Source organism: Taurulus bubalis, assembly GCF_910589615.1.
Source record: "Taurulus bubalis genome assembly, chromosome: 15".
In the NCBI taxonomy this organism is placed as follows: domain Eukaryota; kingdom Metazoa; phylum Chordata; class Actinopteri; order Perciformes; family Cottidae; genus Taurulus; species Taurulus bubalis.
The window spans coordinates 23,664,742-23,687,043 of NC_136603.1; the positions used below are offsets into that span (position 1 = coordinate 23,664,742).

The 22,302-nt window shown below is 44.0% G+C and overlaps 1 protein-coding gene across 1 annotated transcript; it reads left to right on the forward strand.

Annotated features, from left to right (window-relative positions):
* The first annotated feature begins 1,225 nt into the window (after positions 1-1,225).
* Positions 1,226-22,173, forward strand: rrp1 (ribosomal RNA processing 1). The gene is made up of 16 exons (XM_079230490.1): positions 1,226-1,370; positions 1,856-1,938; positions 3,472-3,529; positions 3,866-3,951; positions 4,233-4,294; positions 4,383-4,512; positions 4,871-4,935; positions 5,740-5,933; positions 6,357-6,463; positions 7,096-7,193; positions 7,845-7,864; positions 7,958-8,101; positions 10,358-11,508; positions 11,591-11,767; positions 20,573-20,639; positions 21,297-22,173. Exons 1-16 carry the CDS (start codon positions 1,244-1,246, stop codon positions 21,539-21,541), a joined length of 2,814 nt encoding a protein of 937 aa, XP_079086616.1. The 5' UTR covers positions 1,226-1,243; the 3' UTR covers positions 21,542-22,173.
* The last annotated feature ends 129 nt before the right edge of the window (positions 22,174-22,302 follow it).

A 22,302-nucleotide genomic window follows, 5' to 3' on the forward strand; every position in this document is an offset into this window, starting at 1 on the left:
TTTCCCTCTACATCCTCTAGCCCAGCGATCCCAAACCTTTATGCGTCACGGACCGGTCACGTGAAGACAATATGTTCACGGATCGGGTCCGACCTCGGGGAGAAGGGAGACAACGACACCCGACGTGTGTTCGTTATATCCAGTCTACTCCTAACTAAACCTTTATGTCCAGTTTAATGCTTAATTTATAAGCCACTGCACAAAGACACGATGTTGAAATGGACGTATGTTTTCGTGCTTTTTTGGCGATATCAGGATACTCTGTCTTGGTGAGGTGTCAAGAGGTTCCGTCCGAGGTTACCACAGACGGATGTATCCGGTCCTTTTTCACAATAAAACATCTTTCCGGCCTTGATTTTTTTTTTATTTAATGTTAATCTTTCATTCATTCTTTCTGTGCGGCCCGGTACCAAGGGCACCCACGGCCCGGTACCAAGGGCCCCACGGCCCCGGTACCAAGGGCCCCACGGACCGGTACTGGGCAGAATGAGCATACTTATAACCACACTGTTACAACTCCTTCATAGTGACATATTGCTTTGTGGGGATTTATGATGTTAAGTTCATAGTAGATGCAAGAGTATACTTAGGTACAATATATTATTTTTAACATAATATATTTGGATGGATCACAGCCAACTCAGTTATTTTCAACACAACTCCTTGTCCTTGGTCATGGTGGCCACAGCACTTAAAAGAATAAACTTCATAATTCTCAAAATGCTGGCCCTTTCTTTTTTATTAAAAGCATGTACTTGTACTTTTACTTTCAATACTTAAGTACATTTTATATCAGAAAAATACTTTTGATACTTAAGTACAGAAAATATCAGATACTTTAAGACTTTTACTCAAGTAGCATTTTAATCGGTGACTTTTACTTTTACTGGAGTAATTTTCCAGTAAGGTATCTTTACTTTTACTCAAGTACGACTTTTGGGGAACTTTATACACCACTGAACAGCAGTCAGAGGCAGCCACAACTATTTAATTGACTTATTCAAGTCAGTGTGTTAGTTATAAAATGGGGTAGATAACGCACATAGTAGGTGGCGGTAGTGACCTTCATGCTGACTGCCACCCGCCATCAAACCGGAAACGAAGAAGAAGAAGAAGAAGAAGAAGAAGAAGAAGAAGAAGAAGAAGAAGGAGAATACGCTGACACTGAAACGTCATCACTGCGCGACACATCGGGGAAACGTGGGAAGAGGAGGGAAGAGTCCCCACGTGAATCGGTGGTAACATGGCGTCGATTCAAGAGCCAGAGGTCCAGCTCGCGCAGAGATTAGCTTCCAACGAGAAGCCCATCCGGACCAAGGCCGTGAAGAAGCTGAGAAAATACATCAATGTCCGGTCTCACGTGGCGGCAGGTACGGCACCTGTCCGCGCGAGCCAGCTAGTACTAGTTAGCTCTGACAGAGCTAGCTAGCAACAGCTCAAAAGCTATTAACTTTGCTTGAAAATGGGTAGCACGTGAAGGAAACACGTGTTGCTAACAGAGGCTGTTGAACCTATAACAGCGTTAAAGGGAGTTGTCTCAGTCTGGCGCACGTCTGTGTAGTTAGCATACACTTAGCGTTAGTGCACACGTGTAGCTGCAGGTCAGAGCCAAACGGTGTGCAATTAAGTTAGCTAGCTAATGTAACTGTTGACCATCATTTAACGTGTAAGGTAGCCAGCAACTTTGTTACTGTACTTGTTGAAATATAATATTATGTCCACTGTCAACCTGCATTGTTGATGAGTTTTCTCGTCCATAACATGTCTGTAAATGATGACTGATGACTCTGCAGTCAGCAGTAATTGTATGTTAGTGTACTGTTATCATGTCTCATAGTCTTGTCGTCTTGTTTAGGTGGCTTCAGAGGCGAGGAGCTGCTCAAGCTGTGGAAGGGTCTGTTCTACTGCCTGTGGATGCAGGACAAGCCACTGCTGCAGGTACTGTGTGTGTGTGGCTTACAGACTCAGATCTAGGGAACTGCTGTGAGTACACACAGTGCATTTTAGCCTATTTGCAATTAGTTCATTGTGGGCGAAGGACTCAATGTTAGAGCAGGGTCATCCTTCAATCAGAGGATTGGTGGTTCAATCCCCAGCATTGCTAGTAGGGGTGGAAATCACCAGAGGTTCCACGATAGGATACGCAAGTCCCGATACGATATTATCGCGATACATTGCGTATTGCGATATATTACTTTTTTTAACTGCAAAAAAAGTTTTTAGTCTGTTCATCTCACTTCAATCATTTATATTGCAGCAACATGGGACAAACTGACCAACAGTCATACATGTTTTAACTGACAAACTGAACTGCTAGCATTACAGTCTACATAGTCACTTCATCATTACATGCCCAAGAGGGGGTGGGGCTTATCTCTGTCATTTCCGCCATCCCAAAAATAACCACTATTTCTGCTTTATACTTCTGGAAATCCCCAAATTGTCTGAACATCAAACGCCCTCGTGTCTGGGTTCATAATATAATATGTAGTTTCGTGCTGCAGCGGTGTTACGACTGACAGAAAGTCCAGACGTTTGATTTAAATGCGGACGACATTTCTAATTTCTTTCTCCGATGTCTCTGTTTGTTTTGACTTCCTACCATCACGCTGACCTCACCAGAAAATAACACGGCACCATGTAGTAGACTGAAAAAGCAATTCATTTCATTGTTATAGGACCAAAAAGTTTATAATTGATTTAAATAAAAGATCGATACTTGGCTTCCGTGTATCGATACAAGATCGCCATGCAAAATATCGCGATACTATGCTGAATCAATTCCCCCCCCCTAACACGCACGCATACATATATACAGTCTTTTCAACGGTAGTTTAAAACCAGTAAGTCTCATATGTTCAAAGACCGTGAAGCTCCACTATAAGACACAGCACTGATATTTTGAGGAAATGTACCGACTCTCATCCAAACTGAAGGAACAGGAAATAAATCCCAGAGAATCCTAATGCAGTAGTTCACTGTCCAACAATGATGTTAACAGGAGAATGGAGCTGAACAAGTGATGTCAATAACCAGAGTTATAGTCCCTAAACACAAATGTTTCTTATTAGAAGATGGCAAGAATATAACACCACGGCTTTTTGGGTGACTTCAATGCTGCAGGACAATTCAGTTCATTTATTTAATTTTAAGATTCACATTTTTTTTTTTTTTTTACAAGCTTTCTCTAATGTTTTCCCCCCATTTTAAAATCCAACCGTCCTTTTACTTGAAATAAGAACATGTTATTTGTCATTAGATTATGCATTATTTATAATTCATCCAGTTAAATTAGGAAACTAATGATAAATATTGTTTTTGTTCAATTGAGCTTTCTTTGAGTTGACAGTGAGTTGTTGACTACACATAGACGTTAATACAACGGATAAACTTCTGATTCTGGACATTCGTCTGTTCACTTCTCCCTGATTTGATATTTCTGTTCATGCGGTCTTCACTTTTCTTCTTTAGGAGGAGCTGTCCAACCAAATCTCTACCCTGATCCACAGCTTCCAGGATATTGGCGGACGTAAGTTTCCCCGTCTGATTTCATAATCTCATACGATTTGATATGAGACATTAAAGAAGTTTTGCAGCCTGTTGATCAAGATCTATATCTCTCTCTCTCTCTCTCTCTCTCTCTCTCTAAGACACAGTGCCAGACACCTAGCATGTAGTTTGTGTACAAGTTGTTTCTTTCAACTTGTGGAACTACTTCAGCTGGTGCAACTTTAACATGCATAGTAACCCGCAATCTCTGACTTTAGTTTGACATTAAGTTCAAGTTTTCGACTTGAACTTAAGCATAGCTGGTGCCACCCAGTGGTGTACTTTCATGATGGAGATGATGTGCTGTTTCATGCAGAGCTGTTGTACCTGGAGAGCTTCCTGCAGACCTTGAAAAGAGAGTGGACTGGTATCGACAGGCTGCGCATGGACAAGTTCTTCCAGGTCAGTGTGAAGAGAAGCTGAATCAGTTTCAGATATGTAAAGTATCTGTTGCCGTGAGATGTTTCACTCTGCCATTACGTGTTTTGGTTAAAAAATTGTCGAGTCTGATGATGCCTTACACAAAAGAGAATGATCCCAGTCACTGCCACACAGTGAGACAGGTTATTATTCAACACTGGTTTCAGTACCTAGGAGGGTTTCACCGATGGCACTAGTTTTTCAGACCAAGTACATTTGAGTTCTTGCCGATACTGAATACAAATCCCCTCTTGTGTAAACAGCTGGTTCGCCTCATGTTCAGACAAACCTTCGAGATGCTGAAGAGGAAAAACTGGGAGAGCAGGTAATGTACTCGCACTTTATCGCGAAAACTTTTGGTCAGCGTCACGTCACGTCCTTTAAGTCACTAACAATGTTCCATGTCTCCTCAGTGCGGTTTCCAGGTTTCTGGAGTTGCTGACAGCAAACCTCCTGCACAGCGGCAGCGGGGCTCCCAGCGGGCTGCGGTACCACATCCTGGACCTTTACATGACCGAGCTGGCCGCTGTGGGTTCAGCAGAGGTACGGCCACGGCTTTCAAGACCTTCTTGGCCCTTTTTTTTCCCTGTCTCTCAAAAATGAGAATTGGGTTTTTTCTAAATTAAAACTTTGCTTTCTCCTCATCCACAGTTCCGATTTAATTAATTTAAATTGCTAAGGAACCGTAACCCTTGTGTTATCGTGTTATGATCAGAGCCTCTAGCATGGCTGTGTTCTCAGTGTCTGACGCTTCCTCTGTAATTGTTTAAAGACTTCGACTTTTGCAATATGTTTAGTATGATATTTTTATCATATAATATGAACTAATTTTCATTTCAAATTATAAAAATGGTTCCATCTCTTTGTTATGAATAATCCTTATGCGTCTTTCTCTTCTCAGCTCACTGCTGATCAGAACCTGATATTCATCGAGCCGTTCATCAAGACAGCGGCTAAAACCAAGGAGTAAGTCCACCGGCTCACTTTCTCCACTTATTCTAAAGCTATCTACACAAGAGCTTTTGTGTCAATGTTTTCATTTGATTGCAAATAGGTTTTCATACATCAGTATTTGATGCTGGTGGAGTTTTTGTAGATTTTCTGCTGTCAAATTTCAAAGTGGCTTAGCTGTGATAGAGAAAAACAGATGAATGTACACTACCGTTCAGAAGTTTGGAGTAAACTGTTATACTGATGACTCATGGGAAAAAGATGATAAACAGGTTTATAATGAAGGATTTATAATTAACTCATTACTTAGTGGGGCTCAGTAGAATGCATGTTCTAGAGGTAAAACATTTTCACATCTGTTCTTATAGTAAGTTATTTAAAACCTATCGCTCGTATACAATTGATGTTATTAATAAACACAAGCCTAATATAGAGTATTCTTATTAGTAGTATTGGAGTATTCTTCTCTGACATCTGACTGGGACCATTCAAGTTTTCGTGACAGGTGTGTGTGTGTGTGTGTGTGTGTGTGTGTGTGTGTGTGTGTGTGTGTGTGTGTGTGTGTGTGTGTGTGTGTGTGTGTGTGTGTGTGTGTGTGTGTGTGTGAGAGAGCCCCTCCTGATGGGCAGGTGGACCCTTAGCCCCTCCCATCATGTGTGAATGAGCCGAGTAGTGTTAAAGCGCTTTGAGTGGTCGGAAGATTAGAAAAGCGCTCTACAAGTACAGGGCCATTTACCATTTCTTTTGTCTTTTAAAGTCCATGTTGACGTGTTTTTCTTAAGTCTGGTGCTAACCACTTCATCCTCATTCTGTCACCAGTCGCTCTCTTTTCGGGGGCATCTGCAACAGCATCCTCGGCACTATCATTGACCAGGCGCCCTTCGCTATTGAAGATCTGATGAAAGAGTTGGAAGCAGCCGAGGACTCAGACTCGGGACAGGCGTCTGAAGAGGACGACGAACTGAAGGAGAAGACGAGCAAACCGGTCGACAAGAAACGGAAACAGATCAACGGTACCTTCCCAGAAAAGAGCATTAATCGATTTGGATGTAATTTTTTTTTAATGAAAACATAAATCATTTGCGCTATGAATAATATTGTGCACCATTTTCTGACCTTTGCTCTCAATTTAATAGATGGAGTACAAATAATAAAATCTTTCCTGAATTCACTCATTTGTATATTACATTTGCTCTGCATGTTTTTGCCCCAAAGTGCACAGGATGAGTGTGTAGGGGTTACTGGTGGGCACCCCTCACCTCAATGAGCTGTTGCTAACGTGTGGGCTAATGAGTTGTAGCATTTATTTATATATTCACTGACAAATTACTGTCCACACTGTCGAGTGTTTAACACACTGGTCTAAACTCTAACAGACTAGCAGAACCGTGAGGTGGTTGAGATTGACTGGACTATTTGTGCTGTTTTTGTTTCAGGCAATGTGTCAAATGAAGACGAGGGTAATGATGGTGATGATGCTGAACTTCTTCAGGGGGAAGACTCAGACGGGTCATGTGATGAGGATGTCGGACCGGTCCTACAGGTGAGGACTTTCTATCTATTTGTATTCAGTTTGGATGCATGTGTCCTAGTCACACGTTTCACCATTTTACTTTTGATGCATGCCATTTGTGTTATCGTCTTCATGTCAGTCAAACTCCAATGGGTTTAAGTTGGATGCCTGAAATATGATCTGTGGTCAAAACAAGCTTGAGATGTTATAGCTTTTAGTTCGACAACATAAACATACTGGCAATTACCCAACTCGTGATTTCTAAAGACTTTACGTGTCTTAAACAGTCCGCTTTTAATCTTGAACAGCAGAAACCCCGTGTGATGGATGAATGTACTCTGCAGTAACAGCAGATTTTGGTGTGTTCAAGTTAGCTGAGGGAAGAAAATGAATGTAATTTTTATGTTTTTGAAAATGGTTTGTAGTATGCAAAGTGTTCTTTTTATTAAATGTGCAAAACAATTTAAGGAAATTGTTGATTACTGGAAGGATTTCATTCTCAAGCACTGGTTTTCTGTCTTGTATGAATCCATCAAAGTTTATCATTACAAACGTTCTTTCTATGAAATTATTTGGACAAATGAGTGTTACATAGTTGATGGACTTTTGAAATGGTAATGAATTCGTTTTGATTTGTGATGAGGTGTTTGTGTGTTTTGCAGTTTAACTACGCCGCCCTGGCAGACAAGCTGTTTGAGTTGGCCAGCAGGAACAGCACACCCAGCAGGAACAGACAGAGACTCTACAAGATCATCAAAGTGTGAGTACATGCTGCAACACTACACTTCTAGTTCCCCACAACCACATAAAAACGTGCAGTACTAGACCAGCGATGGGAAGGAAAGCCGGCACAGTCTCCAGATTGAAAATTTTAATTTTAGACGGATAATCATTAGTACCACTAAGATTTAAGGGCTTTAGCACCACTGGATTATCGGCACCAGATCTTTGATGCTTTACAGCAAACCCTTCAGACATAACGTTGGCACCATGGTCTGGGACAGTTTCACCAATCCATTGACTACCATTTCAGCTTTAAGAAAACTTGCTGGAATTGCCTCAGGGTTTAAGGAACTGCTGCACACATAAGAGTCTGGAGATGCCATCCTCCCAGCAGCGCCCTGCCGACCTTTAGCTGTGTACCAGACTCCACCGGTTCGGTGACTGAACGATGGAACCTAAATGGATTGTTTTGTGGAGATAGTGTTTCTGGAGCTAACGAAATCACATGATCAAATCTCCTGAAGAGATTAAAAAAAGTGACTGAATTGCTCTGCTGTTCGCCAGACAATCATCATGATAAAACTAGTACTTCACACACACACCCCATTAAAATCTCTAATCTGCACCATCTCTACCTCAATCCAAACTAATCACTGTTTTCTTCTTCTCTCACCTGGTTGAATGGCAGACTGCGTGATCTGAATGAAGGTAAGAGTTGATGGTCACACCTAATTCTTCACTCTGTTTGATATTTATGAAAACAGAATTGTTCTTGATCCTTGACCTCCCGTCTCCTCTCAGGCGTCTTTCCTCAGGACGAATACCCAGAGGAGGTCTCCACAGACGAGGATGATGAAATGTTCGGCAGCAGGAAGAAGATAAAGAGAGGAGGAGCTCACATGGAGGATGACGATGAAGGGGTGCCAAGAGCCAAGAAGAGTAAAGGTATCCCATGTTAGCACTTTTACCGCCTGCCCAGAATGTATTGATCCCCGATAACGGACAAGATAAACAAAGTAAATAAATCTTAATTCATATTTGTGAATAAATGTTTTGTAGTTGACTACTGCTGGACATTTAAAAATCCTTCTTTAGTGACGGTGACAAATACTTTTAAAAATATTTTTCCTAGAAATCCCCCAAAGTTGAAGTGTTGAGGCTTTCAGGGCAATCGCCGTGTTTTTGCATCGTGGTAGTGAGCAATCAACTTCCTGCTAACGGCATGTTCTGTTGACTTGAAAGCAGCGGATGCGTTGGGTAGAAGCAGGTAATGAAAGTCATACTGCAACTTAAAGTTTCCTTTTGTGGAAGAGAACATGATCTGTGGTGATGATGACTAGTAAACATCATGCTGCAAATCCTACAAACCGTTTATACAAGAGTCAACTTTTCGGTGGCCCAATAGTAGGGTTTTATACCTGAACCGTAACCAAGGATAACTAGGAAGTGCTCTGTCCTATTCTAAAACGGTGTGTTGGTGAATATGTCCCCATACTGGTGTCCCCTACCAGTCTTCACAAAGCATACATTGGGTTTATATCTTGAGGATCCAATGAGCTCAATTATAATCATTTGTGATTTCGTCAGAAGCCGTTTCACGTAGTGAAACTTAAAAAGCACTAACTACAGACTCAAAGCATCCGGGATGTTCAGAGGATGCATAAGTAAACATGCATGTGGTTTGCGTCACTTGCAGCATTGAGTAAGACGTCTTATGTCTCGGAGGCCATTTAATGTCGGGCAGTCAATGAAAACACTACTGGGTCATTCATCACCACTTAACCCTTTGGGGGTGGGGCCCGCGTCGACGCGGCCGGGCAGGTGTTTACGTTTTTAATAAAATTCTATCATCACAATAATACGTCACAGAGATATGGTTTAAAATCTGGCGGATATGGTTTCCACTTCCGCGTTTGAGCATCTAAACATGGACGTGTCTTACGACGTGTGCAAAGCTTCAATGTGAGTCAGAAGATGCCAAGCAAAGAGTCCTGAGCAAATATATTGGAGGGGACAGACGGTAGCTCCAGTGCCTGAAGGATTCGCTAACAAGGAGCTACCCGGAGCTAACGGGCCAGATAGCTGGCTACAGCGTTTCTGTGAGACTGAACGGTGAGTAATCAATTGTTGCCTCTATCACCGTTAACTTTCTTACAGTGAACTTAGTACGACCAGTAGTGTTGGACCTCCATTATGTGTTTGTAAGACCGTAACTAACGTGTGTTTGTTGACAATAGCTTGGCGTTAGCGCGTCACTAGATAGCCCCGTTTTGGATGTTTCCTTACGTGTCTACGACTGAACGGTGCATACTCAACTGTTGTACCGATCACCGTTAGCTTTCTTACAGTGAACTTAGTACGACCAGTAGTGTTGGATCTCCGTTAATCGTTACTACAGTAGTGTTTAATGTCGCGTTAGGTGCTGCTAACACGGCGCAAGCTAACGGAGATAGCTGACTACAGCTATGAACGGTTGGTAATCAACTGTTGTCTCTATCACCGTTAACTTTATTTCAGTGAACTCGTACTGACTTGTATTAATGTATTTTACAGAGTGGATTCAGAGCTGTAAGGGTCCAGAGGACAACATGCAGCATCGCTGCAGCAGTCTCCCTGTCCGTCTGCCTGCCAACACATCACCATAGCAGGCCTCAAAGCCAGCCACAGCTCATCATCCCCCCCACCATATAATAATAAATTTGGTTTTTGACATGTGTCTACCATTTTATTCATATTCCACTGCTTTTGTGAACCTAAGACCTTTGGTAAACCAATTTCCATCACCAAAACCGCTATACCACATGAGTAAAGTTATGTTTTCACAACAAATATGAACAATTTCCAAAATCAAGATTACATTTTTCAGCTTTAGTCATATTTTCTCTTTACACTTGTGCCTTGGGACAATGGTGCCTCATTATATAGATGGCTGAGATTCTTCTGTAATTTTTGTATGTATGTATCATATGCAAGTGACTTTAAAAATGATGTAAAATCAAGAAAATGAACCCAGACCCCAGAGTGTTGAGGGCTGCTTGTTGCACTGACCAAATCTAATTATCGTCACAGGTTAAATAACAACCATACCTCGTCCTTCGATAAGACTGAACATAGCGCTGCCTTTAACTGTTAAATGTCCTACGTCTTGTCTCTGAGTCTGTTTTTATATATTATGTCTGATCTGTGTCTCTGCTACTTCAGGAGGGAAAAGGGAGGCATCCACACCCGACAAGCAAAGCAAGGATTCAGGGAAAAATGACAATGAACAAGCTGACCTAACTGCAACTAAGAAGAAGAAAAGGAAGAAGAAGAAAGCAGTGCAGGATGGAGGTGCAGAAGGATCTGGACAGGAACAGACTGTGGCTCAATGTACAATAAAAGAGGCGGAAGGAATGTTGGAAAAGGAAGCAGAGATGCAAAGCTCCCCCGCATCTGAGAAAGCGACAGAGGGAAACACTCCAGAGGGCCAGTCGGAGACTCTGCTGTCTGATCTTCAAGCTGAGGCGGCTGTGGCAGCAGAGGAGCAGCAGACTCCTGCTGGAACAGAGCTGGAGATGTCCTCCGACACGCCGCTCTCAGGGAAGAAGAAAAAGAAGGGCCTGAAGGTGAAGCTACAAACGGAGAAGATTAAGGCCAAACTGCAGGTCAATGCCGAAGCAGAGATCATTCCAGATAATGTTGAGGAGTCTGCAGAAAAAAATACGGAAACAACACAGGAAACAGAGGAAGATGCCCCGGCCACCATACTGGAGGAGCAAACTGATTCTATAGCCCCATGCAAGAAGAAGAAGAAACTCAAGGCTGATGACGGACCAAAGGTTGAGGCACAATTGGAGGAAGAGGGAAGACACGCCAATGCTGAAGTCGGATCTGTTATTGAGGAAGAATCACAAGGTGCCACCATGGCGCCGCTTACCAAGAAGAAAAAGAAAAAAGGCAAGCAGGCGGATGCGTCACTTGATGAAAGCGCTGTATTGCCACTGAAGAAGAGGAAAACCCCAAAAGAATGTAAGACTTCAGTGGAAGAGGACGCAGCGGCAATGGAAACCAGTCAGGCAGTGGACGCTAAGATCGCTGTGACGACACCAGCGAGGAATAAGAAAAAGAAGATGGCAGCAGCCCAAGTGGACGCGGAGGTTAAAAGCCAGTTGCAGGTGGTTTGCAGCGTTGATGCAGAACTCCCATCGAGTGAAACTGAAGTGGTCTCTTCCTCCGGGAAACCGAAAAAGAAGAGGAAGATCCCTGTGACGTTTGAGTACGAGGTCGACGAGCTGGAGGCGGCGCCGGAAGCTGCGCTGAGCAATGGAGTCGCAGAAGAGCGCACCGCTACCAAGAAGTCCAAACCAGACGCAGTGAGTGTTTAATGAGGTTAAGGATTCAGAACAATCTGATTACACAAACATGACTAACTTGTAAATTTATTTTCCGTTTCAGGATATTGGACAGGCATCCACTCCTCTTTGCACTAAAAAGTCACAAAAGAAGGCAAAGACTTCCTTGGGGTCAGAGTCTGACTTCCTCACCTTCCACAGCAACGCCACAGTCCCAACGCCCCTCTTCTGCAAAACCAAGCGTAGCCCCAGCACCCCGCTGTCCAGCAAGAAGGGAAAGGTAATGAACGTCAGAACTAGGCATCAAAGAGACGGTCACACAAACTACAACACACTTTGAGGTGTAACCTGGACACATAAGATCAAAGTTATCTGCATGCTTCGATATTACTACGGGTAAGTGAGAAAAGGCAACGCTTTTCCTTTTTGGGAACCGACCCTTTAAGTGGTCCAGTATCAGCTGAGAGGTGATGTAGTGTGACCTTTTGTAATTTGCAGGTTATGTTATTTGCTCATTAAATATGGCAAGTGCAGAGCTTATGTTTATTTTTACTTGCAGCATCAAATGATTATATTTTTCAAGGCACTCGTACTGAAATCCCATTATTGTGTCAACATAACTGAGGTCACTGATGGAGCGAAGCAATGGGTAACAACTTTAGACTGGACGCATCTCCACTTCCTTCCACGTTACCCCAAGAGAGACCCTACCTTTGGATTTATTGAGACAGCTCTCTGCCAGAATGTGTCATCTGTAGTGATGAGCCAACATTTGAGTGTTTGCTATTAATTGCTACGGCTAAAAAGCCGCACACTCGTGGGCGAGCAGCTAATCAAACCCAACTGCCTGAAAACCGTAGAGCGGCAGTGTGGTCTACAGTAAAAACACTGTCAGAGGCCAAATTGATATAATGGCTGTGGACTGTGAAAACCAGCTTCATGAGGCACTTAGAGTTCCCGTTCAGCTGGATGACAACCGTGTCAGACGAAGACATCAATGTGCAATAACTTCATGGTGATGACTGGAGGCAAGGCTTTCTCATGTCTACTAATCTAGACAACACCAGCCAAGGTGGTTCAGGACTGTGGACTCTATCCTCATCAACACTGTGGGACTCTGACGGGCAAAAACAAGGGATTTACCTTATTCATTTAAATAAAGGAAAAAGTGTACCTTTTTCCACTGCTTGCTACAAGGCTCAGCATTAGCCAGTGAACAACTTTCAGAAGACCGTAGTCACACACTGGCAACTGTCGTTAAAGTTGTCAACTCATTAGAGCCTGTCTGCCTTTGTGGATGGAGTGCATCAAACTATGTTAGAGGTACACTGCTGTCGCGTGGAGGCGCATGCCCTTTCCCTGCCTTCAGCACTACAGAGTTTGAAGAATGGAATGGAACGGAACGAGTATTGGGCTTCAGGGAAAAAAAGAAGTTAACCGTTGCATCAAAGGACTTTGACATTCATTCTAGGGCTGCAACAACGAATCGACTATCAAAAGTGTTGGCAACGAATTTCATTATCGCTTCGTTGTGTCGCGCGATTATTACGCCGGGCGTAATAATAATAAGTCGTTGAGAAGAAGAAAAAAAAGAGCGGAGCAGAGCAACTGGCCGGCCAGCGTTTATGAGATTGGAGTGAGACACGAGAAAAGCTGAGGTCGTGATGTTCTCAAAAATAGAACATCTTTGACAAGTCGAGTCTTGGCCAATCAGCGTCTTCATGTTCCTCAAACTTGTTTTTAATGGAAGCTAGTCAGTTTGCTATCGCGTTAGCTAACGTGTTTGGGTTGTGTATTGTCGTTAAAGTTATGTTATGTTCCGTTACAGTTCAGTCTTACTTGTAAAAAAACGTAACGTGATGAAACATGCCGTCACCCCTCGGTCTGGTTCAGTTCACACTGTCACTCGCTAACGTTAAACCGGCACACCAGCGGATCTGGCTGCAGGGTTTTTTTTTTTTTTTGTTTGTTTTTTTACTCAAAGTAGAATGAAGCAAATCACGTAGTTGGGCTTTGCCAACAACGTGACGTCGTGGTCATAAGAGACCCAGAATGAAAGAGTTTAAGGAAGAGGACGCTCTATATAAAGCAGTACAGCTTCCCTCTCTCCCAGTATTTCATACATATTGATCAAGCAGGGTATGTAAATGCAGCCTCTGGAGGGATCAATTACAGTAAAAAGGGCTCACATTTGGCAGATGTAAAGCATAGATGTGTATGTTTTTAGTGTTAGTCCATTTTGTTGTTTTAATTAACAGCTCAGGGATGTTCAAGGAGCAACCAGTTTGTGCACTTTCTGAAGATGTTTTGCACCGTCACTTCTGTTTTTGAATAAAGGGTTGGAAATGAATGCTTTTTTGATAAAAACATTTTTTTATCCGATTCATCGATTAATCGAAAAAATAATCAACCGATTAATCGATTATTAAAATAATCGTTAGTTGCAGCCCTAATTAAATGCCCTACTAGAGAGAAGAGCATTCTGGACCACTGCTACACCACAATCAGTGGGGCTTATCACGCCGTTCCACCGCCAGCCTCTTCCCGTTTCTAGCCTCTTGCCACTCAGCGGCACTGAGAAACACACTTTGGTTGTTGGGAGCTCAATTGTTAGAAACGTGAAGATCGCAAAACCAGGGACCACAGTCAAATGTATTTCTGGGGCCAGAGCGGCTAAAAACAAACGTAAATACAGTAAGATTGTAATACACGTCGGTGGTAATGACTCCCGACTTCGCCAGTCGAAGGTCACTAAAATCAACGTGGAGTCGGTGTGTGCTTACGCCAAAACAATGTTGGACTCCGTCGTTTTCTCTGGCCCGCTCCCAAACACGGTGACTGAGATGTATAGCCGCATGTCAACTTTCCACCGTTGGTTGTCACGGTGGTGTCCAGCAAACAATGTGGGCTTCGTAGATAACTGGCGGTCTTTCCGGGGAAACCCAGGTCTGATTAGGGGTGACGGCATCCATCCCACTCCGGATGGAGCGGATCTCCTTTCTGCAAATATGACCAAGTTTATTGGTCGACCTCGTACATGACAGACCAGAAAGCAGAAGCAGAGTTGTAGTCTTACACCCTTCTCTGCATTCCCTGCATTTTCTTTAGGGCAGATGCCCACCTTTAACTCTATAGAGACTGTCTGTCCCACGGCCCCTTAAATTAATTAAATTAAAAGTAACCAAACGAGGAGTTATAGAAAATAACCTCATAAAGGTTAACACCACTATTGCAAAAGTGCAACATGATAGGAGAGTTAAGTGTGGACTCCTAAATATTAGATCTTTGTCTTCTAAAGCTGTATTCGTAAATGAATTAATATCAGATAAGGATATTGATGTGTTGTGTCTTACTGAAACCTGGCTGAGACATGAGGAATATGTCAGCCTAAATGAATCTACTCCTCCAAGTCATGTTAATATGCACATTCCTCGAGGCACCGGCCGAGGAGGTGGAGTAGCTGCCATTTTTGACTCAGGTCTGTTAATGGGTCCTAAACCTGGATTGAACTGCAACTCATTTGAAAGCCTTGTTCTTAGTCTTTCACATCCAACCTGGAAAACAGTACAGCCGATTCTGTTTGTTGTGGTATATCGAGCACCAGGTATGTATTCAGAATTTATTTCAGAATCTTCTGAGTTTTTGTCAAGTTTGGTCCTTAAGACTGATAAGGTTATTATTGTAGGGGATTTTAATATTCATGTGGATGTCAGCAATGATAGCCTTAGTGTTGCATTTAGCTCATTGTTGGATTCGATTGGCTTCTGTCAGAGAGTACAGGAACCGACTCACTGTTTTAACCACACCCTCGACCTTGTTCTTACATATGGCATTGACGTGGAGCATTTAGTAGTGTTTCCACAGAACCCTCTTTTGTCAGACCATTGCCTTATAACTTTTGAGTTTATACTACCGGATTGTACAGCGTTAGGCAAGAGTTTTTACACCAGATGTCTAACTGACGGTGCTGTTGCTAGATTTAAGGAAGTGATTCCTTCTGTATTTGATTCATTACCATGTCTCAATATAACAGAGCACTCCTGTGCTAACTTTACTCCCTCCCAGATTGATCAGCTTGTCGATGGTGCTACTGGCTCATTGAGAGTGACACTGGACTCGATAGCCCCTCTAAAAAAGAGGATCATTAAGCAAAGGAGGCTCGCTCCATGGTACAACCCTCAGACCCGTATATTAAAGCAAGCATCACGGAAGCTTGAGGGCATATGGCGTTCCAACGGTCTGGAGGAGTCCCGATTGGTTTGGCGGGATAGTCTGAGAACATATATAAGAAGGCCCTCCGTAATGCCTTGAGGAGCCTACTACTCATCACTAATAGAGAAAAACAAGAGCAACCCTAGGTTTCTCTTTAGCACTGTGGCCAGGCTGGCTGAGCGTCATTGCTCGGTGGATCCGTGTATTCCTATAGACCTCAGTAGTAATGACTTCATGAACTTCTTCAATGGTAAGATTCTGGCTATTAGAGACAGGATCAATAATCTCCTGCCCTCGACTACTGCCGGTCCATCCTCAAGTGGGATGGCCATGGAGGAGGCTGTGGGCCCTGCTGTGTGTCTGGATGGATTTTTTTACCTTCAACCTCGACCAACTGTCTTCAATGGTTTCTTCTTCTAAATCGTCTACTTGTCTCCTGGACCCTGTTCCGACTAAGCTGTTTAAGGAAGTTTTACCTTTAGTTAGTGCCTCTTTACTAACTGGTCATGTACCACAGTCTTTTAAAGTAGCTGTAATTAAACCTCTTCTTAAGAAGCCCACTGGATCCAGATGTGTTGGCTAACTACAGACCTATCTCTAACCTTCCCTTCCTCTCCAAGATACTGGAGAAGGTAGTCGCAAACCAGTTGTGTGACTTTTTACATAACAATAGTTTATTTGAGAAGTTTCAGTCAGGATTTAGAAAGCGTCATAGCACAGAGACAGCACTAGTGACAATTACTAATGACCTTCTAGTTGCATCAGATAGGGGACTTGTCTCTGTACTAGTCTTGTTAGACCTTAGTGCAGCATTTGACACCATTGACCATGACATCTTATTACAGAGACTAGACCAATTGATTGGTATTAAAGGTACAGCACTAAGCTGGTTTAAGTCGTATTTATCAGATCGATCTCAGTTTGTATTTGTAAACGATGAGGCCTCGGTTACCACTGCCGTTCGACATGGAGTTCCACAGGGTTCTGTGCTTGGACCAATTTTATTCACCTTTTTATATATGCTTCCTTTAGGCAGTATTATCAGAAAACACTCCATAAACTTTCACTGTTATGCCGATGATACTCAACTATATCTGTCGATCAAGCCAGATGAAACCCACCAGGTCGCCAAACTTCAAGCGTGTCTTTAAGACATCAAAACCTGGATGACCTGCAACTTCCTGCTGCTGAACTCGGACAAGACTGAAGTTATTTTACTCGGACCAGAACACCTCAGAAATCAAGCATCTGATGATATGGTTTCTCTGGATGGCATCGCTCTGGCATCTACCACCACCGTAAGGAATCTCGGAATTATTTTTGACCAGGACCTGTCCTTTGGCTCTCACGTGAAACAGATCTCAAGGACCGCCTTTTTTTACCTACAGAAACATCTCAAAGATCCGGCACATACTGTCTCAACGCGATGCAGAAACATTGATTCACACATTTGTTACCTCAAGACTGGATTACTGTAACTCCATATTATCAGGCTGCTCCGGTAAATCCCTTGGATCTCTCCAACTGATCCAGAATGCTGCAGCTCGTGTACTAACGAGGACGCGGATGAGAGATCACATTACTCCTGTACTAGCTGCTCTCCACTGGCTTCTTGTAAGATCAAGAACCATATTAAAAATCCTTCTCCTTACCTACAAAGCTGGTGATGCACCATCATATTTTAAGGACCTTTATAGTGCCAGATTACCCCACTAGAGCGCTCCACTCACTGAATGCAGGGTTACTTGTGGTTCCCAGAGTTATAAAAAAGTAGGTTGGGGGCTAGAGCTTTCAGTTATCGGGCTCCTCTTCTGTGGAACCAGCTTCCACTTTCAGTCTGAGGTGCATGCTCCCTCTCCAGCATGAGGAGGGCAGGCGTACAGGCCGAAGACTCCTGCACTGCAGAGCGACACGCCATGAGTATTCGGGGCAAATGTTTGTCCCAGTCGCGCTGATGTTGCAACATAAGAATGGCCAGCTGCTGGTCCATGATGAGGTGGAACCGTTCCACCAACCCGTCACTCTGAGGACACAAAGGGGAGGTGCGCGTCTTATGCATGCCCAAGCGCTCGCACATGCTGGCAAACACTCAGGACTCAAAGTTCCTGCCCTGGTCGCTGTGGATGTTCTCTGGTATTCCAAACCGACTGAACTTTCCTCCCACCAGCGCCTCCACGACTGTCTCTGCCTCTTGATCCGGAATCGCGTACGCCTCGGGCTACTTCGTGAAATAGTCGATGGCTTTGAGGATGAAGCCTTTCTCTCCGTCCGACTGGGGCAGCGGACTCATCACATCTACGGCCACTCGTTCCATCGATGCCCCCACAAGGGACTGTTGTAGCAGAAGCTAAAGCTAATTGGTCCACACCGACTATGGGGATTGGGCTAGTTTATGTAACTAAAGTCTTAACTTCGATGCTGCGGAGCCGTGCATCTAACCCACGGACACCTGCCTCAAACCTAGCAAATAAACTACACTTATTACATGTACCGCTATCATTAAAGGAGGCAGGGGAATAGCTAAACATGTGACAACCCTGGTTCACAGCGGAACTCAGGAAGCTACGGCTGCAAAAGGACCAGGCATTCAGGAGTGGGGACAAGGACTTGTATACAGAGTCAAAATATAGGTTTAGCAAGGCGGTGAGAGATGCTAAACGACTGTACTCTGAGAAACTGCAACAACAGCTATCAGCAAGTGACTCTGCTTCTGTATGGAGAGGGCTCAGGCAGATTACCAGCTACAAGCCGAAAACCCCCCACGCCATGAACGACCTCCGCCTGGCAGACGAGCTGAACAAGTTCTACTGTCGCAATGATAGACAATGGAGCAGTCCTGACACCATCCCCCACAGGCCCATCAGCCAGCCACAAACCATCAGCCCACCCTCCCCCAGTCCATCAGGGGCTCACGCCTCTCTACCACCGCCCTCCCCAGTGACGACCCTCACTATTCTGGAGAGGGACGTCAACAGACTGTTTAAAAAACAAAACCCCCGCAAAGCAGCGGGCCTGGACTCAGTCTCCCCCCTCAGTCTCCCCCTCCACCCTCCGTCCCCAAGAAACCCAGGATCACAGGACTCAATGACTACAGGTCCTGTCCCACCTCAAAACCCTGACTGACCCACTTCTGGACCCTCTGCAGTTCGCCTACAGGGCCAACAGGTCTGTAGACAATGCTGTCAACATGGCCCTCCAGCATCTGGACTCCCCAGGAACCTACGCCAGGATCCGGTTCGTGGACTTCAGCACTGCCTTCAACACCATCATCCCGCCTCTGCTGCAGGACAAGCTCTCCCAGCTACACTTGCCCGACTCCACCTGCAGGTGGATCACAGACTTCCTGACTGACGGGAAGCAGCACGTGAAGCTGGGGAGCGTCTCAGGCTCTCGGACCATCAGCACCGGTTCCCCCCAAGGCTGCGTTCTTTCCCCGCTGCGCTTCTCCCTGTACACCAACAGCTGCACCTCCAGTCACCAGTCCGTCAAGCTCCTGAAGTTTGCGGATGACACCACCCTCATTAGACTCATCTCTGGTGGGGACGAGTCTGCCTACAGGTGGGAAACTGACCACCTGGTGACCTGGTGCAGCCAGAACAACCTGGAGCTCAACGCTCTAAAGACAGTGGAGATGGTTGTGGACTTCAGAAAGAATGCAGCCCCACCCGCCCCTCTCATCCTGTGTGACTCCCCCGTCGACGCTGTGGAGTCCTTCCGCTTCCTGGGCGCCATCATTTCCCAGGACCTCAAGTGGGAGCTGAACATCAGCTCCATCACAAAGAAGGCCCAGCAGAGGATGTTCTTCCTGAGGCAGCTGAGGATATTCAACCTGCCAAAGAAAATGATGGTGCAGTTCTACACTGCCATCGTTGAGTCCATCCTCTGCTCCTCCATCACCGTCTGGCATGCTCCAGCCACTGCCAAGGACAAGGCCAGGCTGCAGCGCATCATCCGCTCTGCGGTGAGGGTGATTGGCTGCAGCGCATCATCTGCTCTGCGGTGAGGGTGACTGGCTGCAATTTGCCATCCCTCTAGGTCTTGTCCACTTCCAGGACACTGAAGAGGGCAAGAAAGATCGCAGCTGACCCCTCTCACCCTGGACACAACCTGTTCGTGTCCCTCCCCTCTGGCAGGAGGTTGAGGTCCATCAGGACTAAGACCTCACGCCACACTAACAGTTTCTTCCCGTTGGCAGTCGGGCTCATCAACAGAGCCCGGGTTCCCCACTGACTGACTCTACTCTACCATCACAGGACTATTCTCGGACCATTCTTTCTTTACCATTTATTTTTATTCCTTTCTTTCCTCTTACCGGTCACTGCACAATTCATATTTAAACACTCATGCCACATACACTTAACTTTAAACTTAAACACACACGTCACTTTAACATACACTTATATTAATGTTATCTGTTGTCTGATCACTTTATCCGTATCTGATTAAGACATCACTGCACTGTTGCTGTCGCTGATTGTTGTTTGTCTTGTCTAATGTATGCACCTTCCACCTAACTAAATTCCTCGTTTGTGCAAACATTCCTGGCAATAAACGGTTTCTGATGACAGATAATGCTGTCGTCAGGTTTTCCTGGGGTCATTTTTGAGGTATTGTAATGGAAATGTGCTCCTTAATCAAGAGCTTTATCCAAACCTGAGTTAATTGGTGTAATTGAAGTGTAAAATCTCCTGAGGTACGATAATGATGAATGTGTTTCATGTTAGTGAGGAACAACAGTCCACAGCTGATGTAATACCTATAAATATCAGAATAACTCATGTTTTTTTTTAAACCCCCAAATATGGGTCTCTTCTAGAATAAATGAAAACATTATTCTTTATGTAACTGTCTTTTCTATGTTTGTATTTCACAGAAGTGTCAAACTCCCAAATCAGAATCCAAGAAGGTGACCTTCGGTCTCAAGAATAACAAGACAGCTGGTAAGACATGGGATGCCATTTCATATTCATAATTAATACTAAAGCTGTTTCTCTATGGAAAAATAAAACATGGGATCACCAGTCAAAACGTAACACTTATTTAGAGCAGACTGCAGAATGACCGGATGAAAGTCTCCAGTTCATTTAGCAGAATTAGGGAAAATAGCTCTTTGGATGAGATTAATCTGTCTGTGCACCAAGTAGAAACAGACTCATCTCCAGTGTATAAAACTCACTATAGCCTAAAGAAAATAAAAAAAAAAATTAAAAAAAAATAAGTCTGGTTAAAATAGTTTGCAGTGGCACAGCTGTTTGTGTGCATGCATGTGGTTCCAGCAGTTTGTGTGTGTGGTTCCTGGTAGAGGAATCCAACCAGCTGCTGTTAACCCAGTTGGCTTCAAAGCAGCACACTGCTCCTAAATTGCTACAGATGGGTTAACTGCAGAGACCAGATGTCATGTATGTAATATGACAAACGTAATAAAGGTTAAGTACGATTCACAATGTCATACATGGGTTACATTGGGATTTGTTCCAGGGGTATTATATAAAACATGAATGAGCTCCGCCGTTACATTAAGATGTGGAGCAACTTGTTGAGTCATATCTCACCAGCTGTTGTGCTAACAGCCTTTGTAACGATGTTCCATGTTGCAGAGTTTCGTAAGACGGATCGTAGCCTGCTGGTGAGTCCAGACGGATCGTTACGAGTGCCCTTTGACCCCAAACAGAAACCTAAGTTTGGGGTCCTGAAGTCTCCACCCACTCCACTTACCACCAGGAAGACCCCTAAGGCCATCAGGAAGACCCCTAAGGCCATCGGGAAGACCAGCAAAAGTACTCTAACGAGTACTTCAACAAGTACTCCTAAACGCAGACCCTCGGCCGCAGACTTCTTTTAACATCCCAGCTGTGAACTAGTGGATAGACTGACTTGAAACACATCCTCGTTTGGAGAGATTTTTATTTGTATCTTGAGTTCAGTGTTGCTTTTTGCCTCTTTGTTCAAATTCAATGTTTTAATAGTTGCTCATTCTAGTTTTTCCATCGTAATCATCTGTTCAGTTAATGTGTAATTTGAGTTTCATACAGAACATGTCCAAATAAATTTTATTTTGGGAAAAAGTGTCTTTTTAATAGAACGAAATGATTCCTTCTGATTCTTGCAAGCAGTAAGGACCCACCATGTTCAGTGGTGTCTGTTTCTGTCTGTTGGCACTCAGATGTCCTCTGCACTGGATCTCTTAACAAGAAGAGCCCTCCTCTTACCAACCGGACTCCTTGTGCTCGTGAACATTCGTCCACATGAAAGGAATTCACCAGGAGCCGTCCTCCCTGGTCCTATCATTGTTTTAGGAATTTCTGTTATTCCTACGGTAGTCAGTAGCTCGGTCAATATTTGACGTCTTTGTATCTAATTTTAGCTTCACTTGTGATGTATAATAGACATTAACGCTTAACTTAGTTAGTGACTTTAAGAAATATGAAACTGTGCCAATGCTTCTTATGTCCATTGTGTTGTCATAACGTTTCAGGACTGACTGAAAATTAATTCCCCGTTCCCAGTAGTGAGCTCACAGGATGCTACACAGATGAAAGACCATGTCCCAATGTCACCCCTGAACCCTCAGGTGTAAATATGAATGGGGCGGCACTTTGCTGC

What these genes read in the sequence shown, in the direction of transcription:
- rrp1 (XM_079230490.1), top strand. Translation starts at nt 1,244, where the DNA reads ATGGCGTCGATTCAAGAGCCAGAGGTCCAGCTCGCGCAGAGATTAGCT. An exon ending in CCGCTGTGGGTTCAGCAGAG is followed by an intron (nt 4,513 to 4,870) that starts GTACGGCCACGG and finishes TTCTCTTCTCAG; the next exon opens with CTCACTGCTGATCAGAACCT. An exon ending in AGAAGTCCAAACCAGACGCA is followed by an intron (nt 11,509 to 11,590) that starts GTGAGTGTTTAA and finishes TTTCCGTTTCAG; the next exon opens with GATATTGGACAGGCATCCAC.